This window comes from Ictalurus punctatus, chromosome 4 (assembly GCF_001660625.3).
Source record: "Ictalurus punctatus breed USDA103 chromosome 4, Coco_2.0, whole genome shotgun sequence".
NCBI classification, from domain to species: domain Eukaryota; kingdom Metazoa; phylum Chordata; class Actinopteri; order Siluriformes; family Ictaluridae; genus Ictalurus; species Ictalurus punctatus.
In genome coordinates, this window is record NC_071284.1 from 7,702,501 (window position 1) to 7,720,206 (window position 17,706).

Sequence of the window (17,706 nt, forward strand, 5' to 3'; positions counted from 1 at the left end):
AAGTTTGCTGTGGATGTTGGAAAGGACTTGTAGTCTTTCGGATGAACAGTTTCGGATGAGCAGGTTTATTTCTCCAGAAAAAAACGCGCGGATGCGCCAAGCTTTTTGGATAGAGGAATAAAATACACGGCACATGAGTGCTGTTCAGAGTAAACTCGCATGTAAAAACATCGCCTGAGTTGTTTAAAAGGCTGTAAAAAAAAAATCAAAAGGCTCTGTTTTGGAAATGCGGTGGATTTGGATAGGGATTGTGCCTGTGGCACTGTTGGTGATGGTGTTTTCTGCTGGTATCTGGAGGAGAGAACAGGTAAGGAAACTAATTAATGAAGTAAATCAATAACATTGTGGTACATTAATTAAATACAGTACCATATATTATCCACATAATATTCTTCAACATAATATTCAGTATAAATGCTGAAGGATAAGCAGACCTAACTTACTGAGTACCCTATGCACTGTTTATTTATTTAATAAATCTATTTATATATATTAATATAATAAATATATGTAATACATTTTTTAATAAATGAAAAATAAATTGTTGGGGTTTTTTTGGACTTCAGCCTCTTCGTAAAAACATATTATCTTACAGTCCCTCCAGAGACTGAGAGCTCAGTTTACCTTTTTTTTTTTTTTTAAACATATAAACAAGTTTCCTGTGTCACCAACAGAAATAATAAGTAGATACATCAGCTTAGACGTTAACGGTATGATAAACCAGAGATACCGTTTAGAATCTCACCAAATATCACGATGTTAGACGAGATCAGTGATCAAAGGTGAGCCCCAATTTAAGACCATTCTAGAAAATGTGTTGGTTTGTCGATTGCTTCAAAAACAGTGAAATATAATTATAATTTTGTTATACAGAAAGCGAAGATACTCAGTGAAATACCTGAAAACTGAACACAAAACATAAACAATACAAAGTTTTGGCTTTGGTGACCAAAAGTTCAGAAAAGGAAGAAAGAAAATTTAGCAAGAGCTGCTAAGACAGTACACTTGTAATGTGTTCATAACAGACGATAAACTTTTTTCATTTCTGCCAGATTTGTATTACTCCAGAGTGTCTATGAAAGGCATCTCAGCTTAATTGTATTCTGAAAATCAGTCAAAAATGTTAGTTTGTTTGTTTAGAGTCTCTCCCTCGGACTAATTTCACTGAGAGCACCCACCAGTCATGAATATTCATCAGTAGAGCACCAAAATTCATTAATATTCATTAGCTGACTTGCATACATTCTGAAATAAGGCTGAACTGAATGACAGAACATGAACCAAGATATGAAGAACAACGGCAGCTAGAAGTTTCAAAGTAATGGGAGGTGGGTTTATGTTACATTCATCATCCACTCTAAACAACTAGCATATAAATATATATAATCATTTGGCTAAGGTTTTCCTACATTACCCACAATGCCGTTCGACTCCCCGCTGCTAATTCCCACTGGGAATTCATCTCTGCCTAAAGAGAGTGCTGCAGCAGTGCTTTAGTCTTTTAGTCTGTCCAGCTCTCTCACCTCCCCATCTATACACTCTCTGCTCGAACAGATCAGGTTCCAAAGCTTCTACCGTCAACACCATCGTACATGGCTATTCGTAGCTTGCGTAACTATCCGAGCCGAATCTCTGCCATAACTCGCCGTAACTGCATCATATAGCTGCAAACGAGTCCAACGTTACCAACCAGGCCTATTTCTACACTGGATTTCTCATTGTAAAATTGCACGTCACTGAAAAATGGTGAGTGAGAAAAGAAGCTCTTGCTCTTTTTTTTTTTTTTTTTTTTTTTTTTTTTAGTAGCTAGCAGTGGAACCTGATCCTTATCCTTAAACCTTATGTTTAAGGCTGTGGAAATGTCTTTCTCCTATTAAACACCATGTAAATTCTGCACACAACCACTAACTTTGTGTGGAAATAATGAAGATACAGCACCAACCAAGAAATTAGTTCTGGAATCGCTTAACACATCAAATATATCAATATATACATATTTAATATGTTTCATGGTGGACTTTTTCTTTCATTTTAGGACTCGGGAGTCAACAAGGTAACGTTAGTTTATCCCAGTAAATTAGATAGCTATTACTGTGCTGTATTGATAGATTTTGTGTATCAATTGTGTATTGATAGATTTTGCACACCAATAAACTCTGTTTTTTCCCCCTTTTTAAAAAAAATCAGCATATTGTAATCTGCTGCTCAAAACCTCAGCAGGAATATGTTGATTCATTATTTAGTGTCATAAAAAACCCAGGGAAAAATCAATAGCTTGCAGTCGTACTGGTCTGCAGTCATGCTGTCCTGAAAGAAATGAGCTGTGAGTATAAGAAGTTAGGAGAGCAGTTGGAGGATCGCTATAAACAAACCATTCTCTGGTTATGGAGAGTATTCTCTCTGGGAAGCAGGTGAAGGATTTCAATGGCAAATTTGTCCAGACTCTTTTCATTCGTCATTTCGAATGAGGTTGCTTTGACAAGTCGTCAAAACACACCTCTTGCCGTTGATTTCGATAGGAACGATACGTTGATGGACGGAACACAGGCACACATGATGATCATACTGAAAATGCTCCTATGTAAAAGTTGCGGTTTGAAATCACCATTCTTGGACACTGGTCAGTTGGAGACTGTCCGGGTGTGCTTTCAGTCATCCACACCACTGTAGAGGAAAATATAGGAGACAATGATTGTGGCTATCAGCACAAGCCCAGAGCTGTATGATCCAGCACTAAAAGCAAGCCTTAGCTGTCAGTTTGTGCAACAAAAAAATACATACATTTAAATCAGCAAAATCAAGCTCCACCCACAAATACACTTACAGCAACCGATATTAATGCATTTTCTGACAGACACCAAAACATCCTTGTGAACACAGCCTTAAAACCGTCATTCAAATGATGAAGTTTGACACGGTGGTTTTGTCTCTGCACAACTCTCGTGGATGTCGTCTCTTCATAAGTTTGTTGTCAGGTACACTATGTGGCCAAACTGACCATCACACCCATATGTGCTTGTAGACTTTAGTCCCCCCTTATCTGTTATACTAACCTCCACTCTTCTGGAAAGATTTCCACTAGATTTTGGAGCATGTTTGTGGGAGTTTGTGGCCATTCAGCCGAAAGAGCACTAGTTAGGGGCAGTGGTGGCTCAGTGGTTAAAGGCTCTGGGTTACTGATCAGATGGTCAGAAGTTCAAGCCCCAAGACTGCCAAGCTCCCACTGTTGGGCCCTTGGGCAAGTCCCTTAACCCTCAATTGCTCAGTTGTATAAGTGAGAGAAACGTAAGCCGCTCTGGATAAGGGCGTCTGCCAAATGTCATAAATGTAAGTTAGGTCAGGCACTGATTAGATGTTGGGTGTTCAATCAGGGCTCTGTGAAGAACACTTCAATTCTTCCACACCATAACTTTTTTATGATTTTTTTTTTTTATTGAAGAACATGGTCAATGTACATGACACAACAGAACTATGTACAAACCAGGGTTTGCATAATTACAAAAAAATAGGAGAAAACAAACAAATAAATAAATGGTGGGGGAGGGAGGAGGTGGGCACAAGCTATTAGCACACACCTAAGATACCAGCTACTGCCTCTTTGAGGCATTATATTGAGATATTATATTAGAGAGTTTCTCAATAAAATGTGACCATGCCTTAATTGTTGGCACACCATGTCTTCTATGAGGCTTGCTTTGTGCACAGGGGCATTGTCATGCTGGAAAACGTTTGGGCCTCTTAGTTCCGGTGAAGGACAATTGTAATGCTACAGCATGCAGACACATTCTATAGACAATTGTGTGCGTCCAAAGTTTGGAGAAGGCCCACATATAAATGTGCTGGACGGGCCATATTATGTGTGTCTCTCAGATATTGATAGCAGCCATGAGCCAATCTCAGTGAATCTCTCATATGATGTAGATGAAGTCTGTGATTTTTTTTTTGTACGTCTTGTAAATATAAGGAGAGATTTTATCAGTGCTCCACTGAAAAAGAAAAACACACCATGTACATACTCACCAAAATACAGAAAAAGTCAATTTTTACAATAGGGCTCATTTAAAGCAACATAAACTGTATGTGGTGTGCTTCCTGTGCCTGTTTGTTGATACCTGAATTTAGTATTTAATATTTAGTATTTAATTACCCCTATTTCAAATAGATATGTGGTGCTTTATAACTTTTTTTGTTTACACTCACAAGCCTGTTGCTGAATAACCAGAATTATGATTAGTGTAGGAACTGAATAACATGATTTATGATTAGTCTTAAGACCTTCTGTTTATAGGATAATTAACTTCTGCCTTGGCAATCAAAAAACGATTAAATAAAATAATACAAATCCTCTGCTGAGTGCTAGTTTATAATCCGGACAGAATAACAAAAACGATTTTGTCTTGTAAACTGTGAAGCTGTGGGAGACGATTTGCACTCCAATTTTTTTTTTTTCCCATTAAGCCACGATATCTCTGCGAAGAGATTTCATTTAAAGTAAGTCTCTACACCAAATTGTTCCCTAATTATCAAGAAGTATGTGTAATACATGATCCGTAATGGTGTGAGCCTCATCACAGAGTTTTAAGGGTTAATTCACAGTCCAGCTGTGGCAGTAGTGCAGTTTGGGAAGTGCAGCGTTAAAAAAAAAAAAAGTTATTCATTGAAGGTTCTTCATAAGAACCGGAGCTTTTCTTGGAGTGAGTTGTAAGTCCTGTGAGAAAAAGCAATGAAAAGAGTGAAGAAAAGGTCACTTGAAGGAGGAGGCACGAATGGGCTTCTCTTCACATCTGGGTGACAGATATTTCAGCTCTTGCTAAGAGATCTGCAGCTGGTAAAATGAGGAGATGCAGGACGGAGGCTTGCAGTAGGGATTTGGGTTCAACATCTGGGCATCATTATTTCAGTGCCTTGCTTCTTTTCGGTAGCTCTTCTGCCCTGTTCACTTCTTTAAGCCTCTTTCATGGTTATAACTTTTTATGCTCTGTATCCTACCCCCTCCCCTGTCAAGAGGTACATCTCTAGCGTTGCATTTGTAGTTTTTATACATTTTTAGTGAGATTTCTAATGAGCACAGAGTGGTGCACTTTGTGTATTAAGATCAGTTAGGTGTTCGCTAAAAATGCTTTGCTACATAGGTTACGACTTGCTAGTTAACATCAGCTAATGTTACATGCTAATGTCTGCCGCCCTGGTGTCCAATCCTGATCCTTCCTAAGATAATAAAAGAGCCAGGTTTGCCACTGAGTGGCTGAGTGATCAAAGGACTAAAGGGCACAGATGAAAGAGAGGGACAGAGGAGAGGAAATAATGGGGAATTGTTGCAGTTTGAACTTGGGAATGTCGGATGGACTGAATACAGCTTTTGGAAGTCTGCACTCCAGCTGATAGACACTGAAACGCAAAGATGCCAAATTATCTTGTTTGATCGATTTCAGCTTGTCGTTACACAATACTAGCAGTGTCCATTTTCTTTGCATCTCACAGTTACAGAAAAATTCGATTACCAAATTTAGAAAAGAACCAAAATTAGTTGATTATCAAAGCAAGCTGTTTTGCATTGAAGCTAAACAAGTTAGCAAGGATTTTAACATCACGCATCTTAACCTTAAATGACAACAGCCGCTATTCATTAAAGTAGTGTACGGTTAAATCTGATCAGAAATGCCACAGTTTCCTTATTTATCAATTTCATCTTTGGCATCTGTATCTATACAAGCGAACTCATGTCAGGTTGGAGTGCATGTACATTTGAGCGAAACTTAATTCAAATTAAATGTAGTACCTATTTGAGTTCTAAAATGAATAAAAACCTAGCTGTGAATAAAATTCATATAAGTACCTGCAGGGGTAGTTGGAAAAGCACAATTGTCCATAAACATGATAACATTAGTTTTTAGTAAAAACAAAGAAAAAGACAAGCCTGTTGGACCATCCTGTCCTGTTTAAATTGTAAACAGTTGATTTTATTTTATTTCAAGGCTTTAAAAAAAAAAACATGAAATTTTATTTGCAACCTTGGACACCTCTAACTAAGCTTCACTGGAATGTATGTTTTCCATTGTACATTTACTTCTTTCCATGGATCATGAATTATTTTAGCCTGTAACATCTACATAAATTAGGATGTATTTCATGTACACCAATCAGCCATAACATTAACACCATCTGCCTGATATTGTGTAGGTCTCACTTGTCCCGCCAAAAACAGCTCTGACCCGTCGAGGCATGGACTCCACAAGACCTCTGAAGGTGTGCTGTGGTATCTGGCACCAAGACGTTAGCAGCAGATCCTTGAAGTCCTGCAAGTTGAGGTGGAGCCCACATGGAGCAAACTTGTTTGTCCAGTACATCCCACAGATGCTCGATCGGATTGGGATCTGGGGAATCTGGAGGCCGAGTCAACACCTTGAACTCTTTGTCATGTTCCTCAAACCGTTCCTGAACAGCTTTTGCATTGTGTCAGGGCGCAGTATCCTGCTGAAAGAAACCACTGCCATTAGGGAATATCATCATCATCATCACCATGAAGTGGTGTACTCAGTCTGCAACAATGTTTAGGTAGGTGGTACGTGTCAAAGTAACATTCACATGAATGCCAGGACCCAAGGTTTCCCAGCAAAACATTGCCCAGAGCATCACACTTCCTCCACCAGCTTGCCTTCTTCCCATCGTGCATCCTGGTGCCATCTCCTCCCCAGGTAAGTGACGCACACGCACCCAGCCATCCACATGATGTAAAAGAAAATGTGATTCATCAGACCAGGCCACCTTCTTCCATTGCTCCATGGTCCAGTTCTGTTGCTCACGCACCCATTATAGGTGCTTTCCGTGGTGGTCAGCATGGGCACTCTGACCGGTCTGCAGCAACACAGCCCTATACACAGCAATCTGCAATGCACTGTGGGTTGTCACCTTTCTATCATAGCCAGCATTAACTTTTTTAAGCACTGTAATGAGATAAACAATGTTATACACTTCACCTGTCAGTGGTTTTAATGTTATGGCTGATCAGTGTAAATGAGATGTATATGAGATGTATATTATATTACATGTAAAAAAGAGAGTGGTGAGTGGGAGCTTATTTCCTTGCAACTGAAGCTGATTCATCATCTGGTCATTCATCTGAAGTCACTGTTCGTTTTGGTGACGTACGACCGTTTCAGATTCATTTCTGCTTCCATGTCCTCAAATATTTCACATGCTAAACCAGAGCATACAGTCTCATTAGTCTGATAGCTCCAGTGCAAAACTAAAGAAGTAAAATTAAGACAACTGTCATGATTATGAACATTGTGTTATCGCTTTGAATAAGTAATGAATTAAACGAATATTTCAGCAGTGATGATGTTTGTGTGTTGCGTCTTGGCCATCAGGGATGTCGTGTGTCGGGGAGTGGAGGGCTGCGAGAATCGCCAGTTCGAGCCAAGCGCTACGCCATCAACCCGCTGGGCTACAAGTGGGAGCACTTCAACATCACCTACAAGTGAGACAGAGGAGAGTCTGAGAAGTGTTAGGGGATGAATTGTAATAGCACAACTTGAACAAATTACAGTAAAAAGTGTTCAGTTCCTGGTGATGAAAAAGAACGAAAGAGTGTAGCACGGAAAGAAGTCTTGACCCAAAAGGGTCTTGTCCATGCCCTCTCCCTCCTCCCGCTACCGCTGCCATTTCCTCTCCGGCAAGAAACCTGAGATGGAGAAGAGGCACTTCTTAAAAGAACACCAAAATCTTTAGACTCGTTCGCTATATTGCTCAAAGAAATGTTTTTTTAAAAAAAAGAATCCACACATTAACGTTTAATGTTTATTTTTAGGATGTTCCAGGGCAGGGTGGATACACCGTCACTAGGTGATGCATTGATTATTGATTGTCGATGTGATTCACACTAGGTGAGCAGACACCACAGCCATCTGGTGCTTATTTAAAAAAAGAATAAAGCACAAAAAAAGCAGTAGCAAGCTAAAGATAGAGGAAGATACTGCGTACTGCTAGGGAGCTCAATATTTGCTAATGTAGGCTTTTCTTCAACTCGGCATCAGTGAAGTGGAGAGTAGGGCTGTAACCAAATATGAATACATTATCCGGGATAAAGAGATCATAGAAATACAGATATGACTAGGAGGAGCACTGTTTATTTGATAAGAATGCTTACATAGTATGGGGGGTGGATCTTCTCAACCACCACTAGTGTGTAGCATCCACATGGATGATGCGACAGCAGCCATAATGCACCAGAACGCCAACCACACACCAGCTATTCGTGGAGAAGACAGGAGAGTGATGTAGCCAATTCAGAGATGGGGATTATTAGGGGGCCACGATAGAGAAGGGCCAGTGGGGTTATACCCCTAGTCTTTTTACGATAAGTGTCCTGGGATTAAAGAAAGATTCACAGATCATGTGATTAAGACTAGAGGTGTGCACTGAGATCCGTAAGTAGGAACAAGCAAGCGGTCAGATATGAAGCACAGGAGACAAAAGGCCGTGAATGTGTGGCGCTACGTGATGCGTTTGCATCGTGCCTTCATTCCAGTTATGAACTTGAGTGATGTACATGAGGTTAAGAAACTATCAGAGCCAGAATTCACACACCATGCTGACATTTCTACCGTTGGGTTTAAGCAGTGTTTACACCAAATACAGATATGGATATTTGGGGGCATGAAACAGATATAGACAGAGATAGTAGCATTTTGTTATACCCGTAGTGTACAGCATATATTTTAGGACCAGAAATTACTCATTAGATAAGAATTGTTTGATTTATTACAGCACAGATATTCAAATGTACATGTCGGAGAATACACAACCTCTGTTGTGAGTCCTCTGTTCTGAAATGTAAACTGCACTTGTAAATACACATCATTTCTCTCTGGCAAGTTTTTTTCCCCGTCCTACAGCCGCTATCCATTTTCCGTAAAGAATGTTTTAGTCTGGGAAACGGTGATAAACAACACCTTTAGTTTTTGCCTCTTCATGCCTATTTCAACATCGATGCGGGTATTATATTGGATTATTATCTTTGTTAAGGTAAAAAGGTTAACCTCTTGTACAACATGTATTTCCCACAGATAATATGCTTGACTGAGTACTGTAATATACTCTGAATCTGAGAGATGTAGTGCTGTACTGCAGAATACTACATGACATGACAAATAGCATAATATGCTAGTTTTGCACAATTCCCTTTTAACATTAACTTACATTACGTTTCCCTTTGGCCTGGTTTCAGCGTGTGATTTTGCCTTGGACAACAAATACATGATTTAATGGGGACTTTATGCAGTTTGTACTTGGGAATGCAAAACCTACAGAAAATAGCAAATACAGCTTAGGAGAGTCTGCATTCCAGCTCACAACACAGATATTAGATATTAGATATTAAAATGTGTGGGTGTCTCCTAGATGTGTTTTAACCCAACTGAAGATCAACACCTTTTTTTGTTTTTCTTAAAGAATCACAACGTTCCCCAACACGCTGAATAAAGATGACGCCCGCAAAGCCATCAGTATTGCCTTCAACAAATGGAGCGATGTCTCGCCTTTGACCTTTACAGAAATCACCAACCCTAACAAGAGTGCTGATATCACTATTGGTGAGCTTGGGTTGTAAATTTATACTGCAGATTGAACTACATTATCTATGTATTATCTCTATATTCAGACTGTTCCTGGTCTCCACCTGCTTTAGCAGATATCTTAATCTGGGGCATCGTTCATCACATGTTGTGTGTCCCCTCAGAGATTTTAAACAACGCATCAAAGATGATCAATACGTTTGCTGATTTCACCATATTGATTCACATTGGCAATTAAAAAAAAAAACTTTTTAACTACTATTTTGTAATGTTTAAATGCAAGTTTCTTTTATATTTGTATCTGACAGTTCAGGATTTCTGAGGCAGGATCATTTGGAGTCCTGTGAACTTCATAGGTTGTCTTCTTTTAGTTCCGTATTAACCACAGTAAACAGGCTAACTCACAAATTAGCAAGTAAACTAAATAATAAAAACTGTACAAGTTGGTAATTGAACTAATTTATGGATCATCGTTAATTCAGCGTATAAGGAAATTTGTTCACTAACTAAATAAATGTACACAGTTATTTGTAAACAATGGACACAGTAGGCCTTAAATTTTAGACACCAAACATCTCTTGACTAATTGAAACCTCATTTAATAGCTTTAGAGACTTTTTCATAATGTACTATAAATAAACTGCTAACTGATCAACTCCAGATGTGTTCCCACACAGGTTTCTACACGTTTAATCACACAGACTGCTGGTGGTCTCCGCTGCACCCCTGCTTCGACGGGCTGAACGGAGAGCTGGCTCATGCCTTCCTGCCCCCGAGGGGGGAGATCCACTTTGACAACCACGAGTTCTGGATCCTGGGCAAATCACGTTTCAGCTGGAAACAGGGTACGCATGAAAAATGTTCCTTTAGTGTATGTGGATCATTACTTTGTGATGTTTTGTGCATACTGGTATACTGATTGAAGACTTTATGGATGAGGTTTACGTAGAGACACATGGGTGGTCAAACTTTAATTTGTTGTGATTTGTCCACCCCTCAGAGACATTAGATGAAGTTGCAGCTTTTTTAAAAAACAAACAAAAACAGAGTTGAGTAGTTGTGAGTTCAGGTTTTTACTCAGTGATATAACACCGGCTCTTTGACAGTCCTAGAATTTTAACCTTACTTCCTGATACAATACCATTTCCCATATATCCCACATTAGACAGTAAAAAAAAAAAGACTGCACAGTAGAAACTTATAAATGTTTATATTATTGATTTATTACTTTGTTTTATTGCTGAAAAAAATGTAGGCATAAAATGTTAAGGTGTAAAAAAAAATAAAAAATTAAATTGATAGTATTTCTGGTTTTGTTCTACAGGACTGCATGATCAATTTATTATCTGTTTTATTTTCTGTTCTCTCTACTCCTTCACTTCTCCATGCACAGGTGTATGGCTCAATGACCTGGTTCAGGTAGCAGCCCATGAGATCGGTCATGCTCTCGGCCTGTGGCATTCACGTGACCCCGGCGCGCTGATGCACCCCAACGCCACGTACACGGGGCAGCGAGACATCGCTCAGGATGATATCTGGGGAATTCAGCGTCTATATGGTAAACCGGTATTCCGTAACAATTCATTCATATCTACATTTATTCATCAGTGAGATCTTTTTTCTTTTGAAGGGCTGAAAAGAAAGGGCTTTGCTCCAAAGTGCAACTGGAAGTCCTGGGAATTGTACTTCTTGTAACCTTCATGTGATTAGCGCAGAACCTTAACCACTAAGCAATAGCAAGAAAAACAAACAGAGGAAAACTGTGTGTGGTCTTCTGTGTGTTGTCTTTATAGTAGGCCTACGAAGTTCGGTTTGGCAACAGGCCAGTTTCTTCAGTGCTGTTCACTGAGGGGCCTGCGTAGTAATAAGGAGAGCCTACACACATACACGGATTCGCAGCGACAAAGCGACTGGAGGCCATTCATTTTCACTGAGAGCTGCCGACTTCAAGCGACAGTGACCATTGGCGACAAATTGAGAAAGGTTTAACTTTATGCAAATATGGAGCGACTTGGTGCAGAGACTACCAATAGGGGTGAAGACAGTAGAGCGCATGTGATCTGTCTCCTGTCAGATATTAATTCTAGCATTTAGCAATGGGGCAATTCTTACTGATGTGTCTCTGGCTGCATACAGAGACACAAGTAAAAATAAAAAAAAAAGTGTGCAATGACAAATACCATGATTAGCTGAGTCATCTTACCTAATAGGCAGTCAGACTGGGTGGATTAAATCCTATAAGAATGCATTTGTCCAGCCTGAAATACTGCTGGAACCAGACCTCATCTAACCACAGCTCCTGTACCAGCAGGTGGTATTCGCCATGCTGCCTGCGAGTACCATTTGTTTTGTGGACCCATACAGTCCGGCAGTTGCACTTTCGTCACAGACAGATGGTCGAGCACACACTGCTTCTCCTTTATCTTGTATGATGTCATGCATATATATATACACGGGTGAATTTTATATTCAACCGCTCTCCTTCCAGAATGTTTCATTTTAGCGGCATGAAAACTGATTTGTTGTCAAAAGTGGAAAGCTACAGAAGTTGCACCACTCACTGATACAGTTGTGCTCATAAATGTACATACCCCTTGTAGAGTCTGCAAAGTGTTAATAATTGAAAAAATAAGAGGGATCATAGAAATTGTGTTTAGTTTTTTATTTGGTCCTGCCCTGAATAAGCTATTTCACATAACGGATGTTGACATATAGTCCACAAGACACTATAATAACTGAATTTACACAAATGAACCAGTTCAAAAGTTTACACGCACTTGATTCTTAATACTGTGTGTTGTTAACTGGATGATCAGTGATCGAGCTGATCATAGTTTGTAACTCGTTATACCCAACTCTGGTGGTTAGCATGTTTGCCTTGCCACCGCCCTGTTTGCATGGAGTTTGCATGTGCTCCCCGTGCTTTGGGGTTTTCCTCCAGATGGGTTGGCACCCCCCCCGTGACCCTGTGTAGGATACGTGGTACAGAAAATGGATGGATGTATGGATATTAACATACACTATTTGACCATTTTTGTTACTCATGGCAGTGAAGGAACATCTGTGAAACCTGACACACAAAATATCTTGTGGCTATAAATGATGTGTGTATACCACAGCACTGTTGAGTTCTCGAATCTGAGCGGGGAGAAGGTGTAGATTTATTTTCTATAACAGCATGGCTGCCACAGTAGTTCTAGTTGTAATTTAAATGACAGGTTTGTATTACTGCGCTTATTCTAATATGTTGTTTCTATAGTAAAAAAAAACCTTTTGGCTCCATACACGTTATTTACATTTGTATGGAGTATACGCCACATAATCTAAGACTACTACTAAATGGATTTAACAGGAGTTAAGGTCCACTCTCGTGGACATTCCATAACAGTAAATGTACCTATACATGGTTAAATAGCACAGAGAAAGTGAAAGAACAATTGTCATAGTTGGCAAGGCAAATTGCAGTGGTATCAGAGGAATAAAACACTTCAGAACATGCAGTTATGGAAAAAATAATCAACTTTGTGGTGGTAAGAATAACTCTGCTTTGTTTGGGCCAAATAACACCTCTATACTTATGTACTTTTTTTGTTCTGAGGGTCTGTGCACCTTTGGGTGGTGATGACAATATTAGGTGGATAGATGGATAGATAGATAGATATAGATAGATAGATACAGTGGATATAAAAAGTCTACACACCCCTGTTAAAATGGCAGGTTTTTGTGATGTAAAAAAAAAAAAATTAAAGCAAGTTACATCAAGTCAGAACCTTCTCACCTTCATTGTTGCACCATATAAATAGGATATCAAACACCCAGAAATGTTTTTTTGGGGAAAAAAGATAAACAAAAAAATGCACAGCTTGCATAATTTTGCAGACCCTTTTATAATTGGGAATGTGGCAGTGTTCAGAATCAACCAATCACATTCAAACTGGTGTTAAATCAATATCAATTAAAGTGACTGATTACCCCCAAATAAAGTACAGCTGTTCCTATGGAATTTTCCTGACGTCTTCTTGGAAAAACCATGGGCCGCAAAGCGCTTACAAAGCCGGTATCGGATCTCGTTGAAAAATATCAATCGGGAGAGGGTTACAGTTTTTTTTCCAAGGCATTGGATATACCAAGAAACACTGTAAAGACAATCATCAACTAGTGGAGAAAATGTGGCAGGACAGTGACTCTACTAAGAACAGGACATCATTCTAAAATTGATGAGAAGATCAGGAGAAAACTGGTCAGTGAGGCTGCCAAGAGGCCTACAGCAACATTAAAAGAATTGCAGCAATTTCTGGCAAGTACTGGTTGCTCCCTACAGTAAATGTGACAACAAACTCTTGAATTCTTCATGTGTCTGGGCTGTGGAGTAGGGTGGCAAGCATTTTTTTAACCAATAAATACATCTGATCTCCCAGAACCATGTGGAATAATGTGTTATGGTCTGATGAGACCGAAATTGAACCTTTTGGCCATAACACCAACAGATATATTTGGCACAAAAAACACAGCTCATCACCACATGAACACCATCAATACGGTGAAGGATGGAGGAGGCAGCAGCAACGACCTGAAACAAACCTCCAGATCAGCAAAGGAATGGCTTCACCAAAACAAGTTCAAGGTTTTGGAATGGCCTTGCCAGAGTCCAGACCTGGATCCAATCAAAAATCTGTGGGGTGACCAGAAGAGGGCTGTGCATGGGAGATGGCCAGCCAATTTGATGGAGTTAGAATGCTTTTGCAAGGAAGAATGGCAAAATATTGTTAAGTCAAGATGTGCCACACTGACTGACTCTTACCCAAAAGGATTGAATGCTGTGATTAAAATCTAAAGGTGCTCTAGCTAAGTATTAGTTTAGGGGGGTGCACACTTATGCACCCAGGTAATTGTACTTTTTTTTTTTTCCTCCCTAAAATGATTCTTATTGTTTTTCACTTTAATTAATGGGTTAAAATTTCACAATAAAGGTAGAAAAAGTTCTGACCTGATTTATCCTGGTTTCATTTTTTTACATCACAAAAACCTGCCATTTTAACAGGGGTGTATAGACTTTTTATATCCACTGTAGATAGATATAGATGTGTGTGTGTGTAATTGATACATTCATTATCAGCACAGGCCGATTGTAGATGCATTGTTACGTTCTTAATGTTCTCTGCATGTTCTCTTATGTATTTCTCAGGTTCCCATTCTTCTGTGAAAACTGATTCACATAAGTATAAATACATGCATGCATGTGTTTTTAGGCTGCTTGGATAAGAAGCGTGTGTGTGACCCCTGGGCGCGGTTAGGATTCTGTGAGAGTAGGCGGAGTTTCATGAAGAAACACTGCCCTCAGCGCTGTGACCTGTGTTACGGTGAGATGCTGGGGAAAAAAAAAAAAGCTTGTCAGTAAAAAGTTACAGCATTTTTAGAGTATTTTTAGAGTATAAAAGCATTTTTGAGTATAAGAGAGTTGTGTGCACCTCAGCGCCCCCGGAAGCTGGGTCTACTCCTACTCCTCCTCCTGCCAACGTCAAGATCAAGATGGTGCCTCGGGGAAAAGTAGTGGGCTTCCGCTGTGGGACCAAAAACACGAAAGTGCCTCCAAAAGTCAGGTAGTGCACACACTTCAAGGGGTAAATTCTTAGGTAGAAAAAATCGTTTTACATTTTTACTCAAATACTAATATTTATTTATTTATATATTTAATAATTTTTAATATTTGTGTATTATCCATTTAAAGACTGATTACACCCAAACACATTTTTATTTTAGATAAGTAAATAAACCCACATTCCAAAATCACAGTCGAACTTAAGGACAAAAGGTAAAAACACGATTCAGGCAAAACACATTTACTTAGGGCAAATCCAAGACAGTAATCGAGAGCAAGGCAAGGGATCAGGATACAATAGGCAGTTACTAGGATTAACTGTTCAGAACTTACACAAATAATAAAGGTGGTAAGACTTCGCAATGTGTATGAGTGTTCATTGTCTTATATAGTGAGCAGTATGGCGGACCAAACCTGCAGAAATTTATATATATATTATATTATATTATATATATATATATATATATATATATATATATATATATATATATATATATATATTTAATAATATTAAAATAAATAAAGGAATAAATGACTTGATAAAAAAAAATATTTTAAATTAAATTTAATCCTAAATTTATTTTTTATGACTTTTTTTCCTTCATTTATTATTTTCTGTATTTATTTTTTATTTGTTTGTTTATTTATTTTTGATTTCTGCAGGTTGAGTCCACCATAAAGCAGACAGCACGTTGTGAAAGTGGTTCAATATTCATGGGAGTGGGACCTCTGCTGGCGGGAACGAGGAATAGCCTGAGCTGGTGTGACGACACATGCATTGTTAGAGGGCGGGGCTAACAAAATCAAGGGTGTAATTAATGTAGAAATACAATTTCGAAAAAATATATTTCAGGTCATTTTTTGAGAGTACCAAAGGAATAAGGAAGTGTTACAAATGTTTGTAAATGAAAAGTGATGTGAGTGGGTGTTACATTTCCTAATTTTCACTCACACATGCACACATATCAGGAGTATACCAGATGATATAGGGGAGGCTTTTGTAGCTTAGTTTATACTGATTATCATTTAGTTTTTTCTGTTTAGAGAGTTTTGGTTATTAAAATATGAAAACATTTATTGAGAGGTTAAAATAAATACGTTGTACCAATGGTTCATTACTAAGCTGGATGTACTTGGTCCATTTACATCAGCATAGTCTAGTGTTTGTACAACAACAGCTCTATCAGTGTGGTCTTCCACTCTTCAGGTGGTATAAGGACGGAGAACAGCTGCTGACCTCAATCCCTGGCTACATTTCCATCAAAGATCGCAACCTGCGCATCGTGGCTAACGAATTCAACGAGGGAACGTACACCTGCCAGATCCACCGGCGTGGTAGTGTCATTTCAGCTAACTCGTGGGCCATCAGGCTGAAACCGGAACATCCCTCGAACAATAGTTGATGGTGATGGAGCGATGGAGAGATGGAGAAGCACTTACACTACCTCCTGCACTCTCGACCTCTCAGAAGACTCATTACCTCACATTAGTCTCTCAGTGGAGGACTTCATGGACCAGGTTCATTCAGAAATGCTTCAGATGAGTCAAGCTGAAACACAAGGGCTGTACAGTAAAAACATAAGCATTTAGGCCTTTTTTTTAAAAATGTGTATGCATATTATTGATTTATTATTTTGTTTCTTTGCTGAACAGACATTTTACAAAAAGTATTTTTATGCTGTCAAGCTCGTTTAGTCACTTAAGATAGGATTATGGTATAGCAATTATATAAATCTTTATATTTGTAACGTCATTCATGCAGAACAATTCGGTACAGTGTCTCAAATTACTCCAGCGCATTTGTGTTACATGCAGCCTGATCTTGTCCCCTTTATTTCACAGATTACCTTTTTATGTTTATTAGAAAATATGCAGTAAACAACATACTGGAGATGGCTGTTGTCAATGTAAAATAATCAGTGAGGTAGACACTTTATCACTTCATAAACCATGCTGTAAAACAGAAAAAAAAGAAAGAGACAGAAAAGAAAACACAGTGATAGAAGGTACTGGATCAGGCTTTATCTTTATAAACAACATCCATACATAGTTGACACATTTTCATGTAAACTTTTTTATTAAATATATATTTAAACAGGTTCGGTCAGCTACTGTGAGGGAGTGATGAATCAGCCGCTGCAACTGCATCTTTTTTTTTTTTTTTACTTGTAATTAAATGAATGCATCATAAATGTTTATCTGTAGTTATTAATAACGTTTCCGCCTCAGCGCTCCAAGGTCACCGGTTCAATCCTGAGCTCAGGATCCTGCTTGTGTGTTGTTCCACATGGTTTCCTCTGGGTTCTCTGGCTTCCGCCAACCTCCCAAAAACATGCCCTTAGGTGGATTGGCTATGCTAAATTGCCCGTGTGTGAATAGGCTCTAGATCCACAACAACTCTGAACAGAATGAAGCAGTTACTGTAGATGAATGAATGATACATCAGGTTAGTGACCATATAGGTCACTTTGTAGGTGTATAATTTCTGTAGCCTTTAGGCTTTTCGTTGCGTTACACAGTTTGGAGCGACAA

General features: G+C 38.9%; 1 protein-coding gene across 2 annotated transcripts in view; it reads left to right on the forward strand.

The window, feature by feature from the left end:
• The window catches only part of mmp23bb (matrix metallopeptidase 23bb), an 18,615-nt gene extending 1,245 nt beyond the window's left edge, over positions 1-17,370 (forward strand). Inside the window, exons 1-9 of one of the 2 annotated variants that reach the window (XR_001812397.3) lie at positions 1-307; positions 7,371-7,480; positions 9,454-9,593; positions 10,253-10,420; positions 10,969-11,133; positions 14,825-14,935; positions 15,049-15,175; positions 15,838-15,935; positions 16,382-16,518. The exon at positions 1-307 is cut by the window's left edge and continues 1,245 nt beyond it. Coding sequence is in view for 1 of the 2 variants with exons in the window: in XM_017465784.3 (XP_017321273.1) it covers positions 227-307; positions 7,371-7,480; positions 9,454-9,593; positions 10,253-10,420; positions 10,969-11,133; positions 14,825-14,935; positions 15,049-15,175; positions 16,382-16,577 (1,098 nt within the window). In the remaining variant the exon portion in view is untranslated. Of the gene's footprint in view, positions 308-7,370; positions 7,481-9,453; positions 9,594-10,252; positions 10,421-10,968; positions 11,134-14,824; positions 14,936-15,048; positions 15,176-15,837; positions 15,936-16,381 lie in introns of both variants that reach the window. The other variant, XM_017465784.3, reaches the window with a different exon arrangement.
• The last annotated feature ends 336 nt before the right edge of the window (positions 17,371-17,706 follow it).